A 5000-nucleotide genomic window follows, 5' to 3' on the forward strand; every position below is an offset into this window, starting at 1 on the left:
GATCCCGCGGATCTGCGTCAGCTTGGCGCGGTAGTCTGAATGTTCTGTTGAGTTGTCTGGTCCCAAACCCGCCCCCGCCGCTGCCGCCGCCGCCGCCGCCGCCGCTGACCCGCCCCCTTTCTCTGGTCCGGACACGCCCTCTGCCAGCAGCATGTTGTCCAATCGCATGAGCTGGGCATCTGGTGGCTCCTCCTCCTGGGCGCCACGGATACTAAGCACTGGAGGACCGAAGAGAACAGAGAGACGTTAGTTCATAAACTAAGCTAGCCAGCTACATAGACACATAAACATAAACACAACACATGTTTAAGACAACGTCCGATGGTCAACATGGGAAAGGAAGGGACCTGAAGTAATATCGGTCTACAGTATTGTAACAAACAACCATTATCGCTCTCTCGATCCTCCTATTCAAACAAAGGTGAGTCAAAGTGGGGTTATTGTCATATATTTCGCGAGCAGAGCAGTGAAATGCCTGGTTTGCACAGGGCCTCAGCCATGTCATCATACACAATATACAATAAAGTCACATAATATTCAATTTAATAACTCACTAAATGCAAAAAATACACCCTAACTAAATGACACAATATAAACAAACACAAATAGGCCTATATACTGTAGGCGACTATGTAGGTGAGTGTACCAATCATCACTCACAGTGAAACATCCTTACGTAACCATCATCACGGCTACAGTACAGAGAGGTTCTACCTAGAACCAGCGGTCCCTGAGGGAACACCCTTCATAAAAAGGGGTTCTCTGCGGTACCTGGAAAGCTTGTTCCACAGGGAGAACCGACGTGGCTGGAGAACCCTTTTTTAAAGAGTGGAGAGTCTCTAACAGTCTACTGTACTCCCCCTGTTCCAGTCTCTAACCTGTGTGCCGCTGACTGAAATATGACCATCTTTCTTTAATAGCCCACGTCTGCGCCATAAAAACCTGCAGCTTCACTGACTCTGGCAGCAATGCCACATCATAAAACTATCATTTCATCGATTTTGAATATCATTTCCCGTAAATAATTAACACTGCCTTTCGCGAGCGAGTTCATTTTTCTTTGCTCACCTTCGGAGGAAGTTATGGTATTTACGTACTGCGCTAAGACAATATCATCTTGCCGGAAGGCAAAGAAAACAAGGGTTTTTTCCACGGGTAGTAATACGATATGATATTATCAATCTCGTCCCTAATACAACAGTCAAGATTGACTGGAGTAAAAAAATGGTGATGTAATGATCTACTGCTGGTTGAAGAAGATTAAACCGACTCGTGTCTGATTGAAAAAATATTAATAAGCACAATGATGAATGAACGAAACACAAAACAACTGAGCAAAAAAAAACAACAACAGCAGACAAAGGGGGAGAATTGTGAAAAGATATATTGGCTCAGGCATCAGTAATTTCGTGAACATTATTACCTGGCACAATAAAAATATGGAGCTACATTTCGAGTCTGACTAGAACTGCTCGAGCACCGGAATTCACGTCTGCCCCGAGGCTAGCCAAGGAGTGCTAACAACACACTAGTTGCCACTATCTGTCAGTCCCATTTAGGCTGGTGGGGGACTTTATTTAACACTGCTAGGCCTGTTCACACCGTGTGGGGGGTCCAGTCACAATGGTTGAGTGGCCACAGTTTGAACCTGCGCCCCTCGCCCCCGCCCCTCACCCCCCCTCCCCCTCACACCCCCACAGGCATGCAGCTCTCAGCTCTCCTTCAGCTACACAGCAGAGGTGAGTGTGACATGCTACACACACAGGCATGCACACACACACACACACACTCACACACACACACAGGCATACACATATGCAGGCGCACATACGCAGGCATACACTTATACGCAGGCACACACAAGCACACACAAACGCACACACACACACACACACACCCTCACACACACACACACACACATACGCACACACACCCACACACACACACACATACGCACACTAGGGATGGACGGTTTTTCGGTTAAACCGAAAACCGGGGTTTCTAAAAATAGAAACGGTTTTTTATCAAAACCATCTGAAACCGTTTTTTTTTTTTTTTTGAAGAATAAAATAGAATAAGAATAAAACTGGAACATGTCACATGTTTGTCGTGTGTGAAAATAACAATGATACAGTCTGAATCTGCCGCGCAATGAGTGAGAGGTTTGGTCAGTTGTGAAGAATAACTGAGGATTAATATCTAATTGGGATTATATTTAAGGGTAACGAATCACTCTATGGGAAAGATAGTTGCCTTCAGTTATTGGTAGATAGGAAAGGTTTTTTACAATTACTCGCTTACATTTAATAAGATAATTTTCGCTGCTCTCTGTAAAGCGCATTGGGTCACTGTTGTGAGAAATGCGCTATAGAAATAAAATGTGATTTGATTTGATATCAATCAATCAATCAAACTTTATTTATGTTCTATAGCACAAATCATGCATTGAATGTAACTCCAAGTGCAGTATTTACTAAACCACAATATAATAAAACAAGAGCTATACGGATCAAGAGTGTTTGTGCACAGCGCCACTGTGTGTGAAGGCGCTACTGAAAGTGATGACAGAACGCATGTCTCAGAAGATACGCGGTCACTTAGTGACGCAAAGGTAGTTCTGTATTTATCTCTATCTGTATTAGTACATTTATTTTGAAAGCTCTATTTTGACAGCTCTACCATGGGCACTTTTATTTTGATGGGGCATTCTTTGTTGATTGACTTACGACAGTTCAGGACGAGTCAGTCTCGCGGCATGTGGTTTTTATGAAAAGCTTTAAGTATGTTCACTGCATAATTCTAAGTCTAATATTTCAGTGATTATTGAGCAGTATTCAAATATTTAAATACATTGAGCAGCAGCTGAAACTTTGTCTAAGAACCAAGATATTGAGAAAGCAGTTCATTCAATGAAGACGCTGTTCCAAGAGATGATCTTCCGTGCAGGCGTGCACCCTGGATCAGCAGAGCTGGTGTGTTAAGTGTTCATGTGTTTTCATGTATGGTGTAGCTTACAAAAGTCTGCCTTTCCACTTATATTTGTGAAACTAAGTAGCCTAAATGTGTTGCGACTGTGCTTACGGTGTTTTAATGGTGTTCGACATGAGTGTTTTGTAGCAGTAGGGCTCAATTATTAGAAATTTTTTTTTTTTTCCTTTTATTATTTTTTTTTTTACTGTATTTTTCGGTTAACCGGAAAACCGCGGTTTTACTCTCTGACGGTTTTTCGGTTTCAATAATTGGAAACCGTCCATCCCTAACGCACACACACACACACACACACCCTCACACTCATACATGCACACGCACACACACCCACACACACACACATACGCACACACACACAGACACACACACAAAAGACTTGCAGGCACGCACACACATACACACACACAATCAGCAGAGTGCAAAATGATGTTCCACGGCAAATGTCTCCCCCCCCACCCCTTCACGCACACGTGAATATACAGACACAGACACATCCCTCCTCCCTCTCCCTGCATACACACATACACACACACACACACACACACACACGCACACACACACACACCTACACACAGGCTGTTTGAAGATAACCTTCACTTCTGTCCTCCTCTTGTAGCGTACACAGATAAACGGCGCGTGGCTCGACAGTGAAATCAGAAAACAGTACAGTACATCGCCCCTGACGACCATCGTCCTGACGACCAGAACAACCCGGCCAAGCTTCTTTTAAAGGCCGACAAGAGGCAACGTTAGAGGCACACAGCCCAGCGGGGGGACACAGCTTTAAAACAGCATTAAAAAACACACACGACACACGACTCTTATCGACTTACTGTACATACTACTACTAAGCAGTGAGTGTGTTCGTACTACAGTGTCCATTGTACAGCTGTCGTGTGTTCGAACCACAGGGTGCCATTCCCTCCGTCTACCACTAGGAGGCCCCCTAGGTAAAGGAGCTGGAACGGTCTCGTCTCAGAGGTGGAGAGGGGAGGGGAGGGGGAAGGAGGACATACCAGGTATAGCCTCTCTCTTCATTCCAGCCACCATCTTTACTAACAAAGACAAGCCACCGCCGCCGCCGCTGCACAGTGTGAGAACAGGGGGGACGCATCCGTCTCTGTTGTTCTCCATAAAGGAGCCGGGGAGAGAGAGAGAGAGAGAGAGAGGACGTGTGGACGGAGAACAGAGGGGAGAGGAGAGCTTCATCAGGGTGACAATTACACACCGCGGGGGGTGAAGGTCGGGAGACAAAGGTCATGCTAGGTTTTCGGCTCATTTGTTTTTCCGTGTGAGAGGTGCAGGGATGACGATGCGCCGGTCCTGTCTGGTCTGTAGGCTTTCTGAGGTGTGGGGGGGGGGAGGGTGTTTGGGGGTGGGGGGTTGCGGGGGGTGGGGTAGGGGGGGGGAGGGGGTTTGCGGGGGGTGGGGTAGGGTTGAGGTGCTTTCTGACCTTGTTGGTAGGAGGGGAGGGGGGAGGGGAGGAGAGGGGGGGGGGGGTCCAGATGGATTCCTAGGCCCTCACGGAGAACCTGTCTCTCGTCATGATCCCTCTACCCTCCCCCTCCTTGCCTCCCTCCCTCCCTCCCTCCCTACCCTCCCCCAGACACAGAGACCGGTCATCTCCTCCACCATCTGAGCAGACCGAGGAGGCAAATGTCAATGGCTATCAGTCGGCTGGAAAGGCCAATAGTTCAGATAGGAGGTCAGAATGTGTGTGCGTGTGTGGGAGGGATGAGAGTATGTGTGTGTGTGTGTGTGTGTGTGTGTGTGTGCGTGTGTGTGTGTGTGTGTGTGTGGGGGAGGGATGAGAGTAGTATGTGTGTGTGTGTGTGTGGGTGTGTGTGGGGGAGGGATGAGAGTATGTGTGTGTGTGTGTGTGGGGGGGGGGGGGGGGGAGGGATGAGAGTATGTGTGTGTGTGTGTGTGTGTGGGGGGAGGGATGAGAGTATGTGTGTGTGTGTGTGTGTGTGTGGGAGGGATGAGAGTATGTGTGTGTGTGTGTATGTGTG

General features: G+C 47.3%; 1 protein-coding gene across 3 annotated transcripts in view; it reads right to left on the bottom strand.

Moving 5' to 3' along the window:
- LOC308171466 (pre-B-cell leukemia transcription factor 1-like) overlaps positions 1-5000 on the bottom strand; it is a gene marked incomplete at both ends in the record, with an annotated part of 57944 nt that overhangs the window by 10174 nt on the left and 42770 nt on the right. For all 3 annotated transcript variants that reach the window (XM_080546316.1, XM_080546315.1, XM_080546317.1), the window contains one exon: positions 1-218. This exon is cut by the window's left edge and continues 30 nt beyond it. In XM_080546316.1, the coding sequence (XP_080402442.1) occupies positions 1-218 (218 nt within the window). The remainder of the gene's footprint in view (positions 219-5000) is intronic.

The sequence above is a fragment of the Nansenia antarctica genome, assembly GCF_963989245.1.
Source record: "Nansenia antarctica genome assembly, chromosome: 16".
NCBI lineage: Eukaryota > Metazoa > Chordata > Actinopteri > Argentiniformes > Microstomatidae > Nansenia > Nansenia antarctica.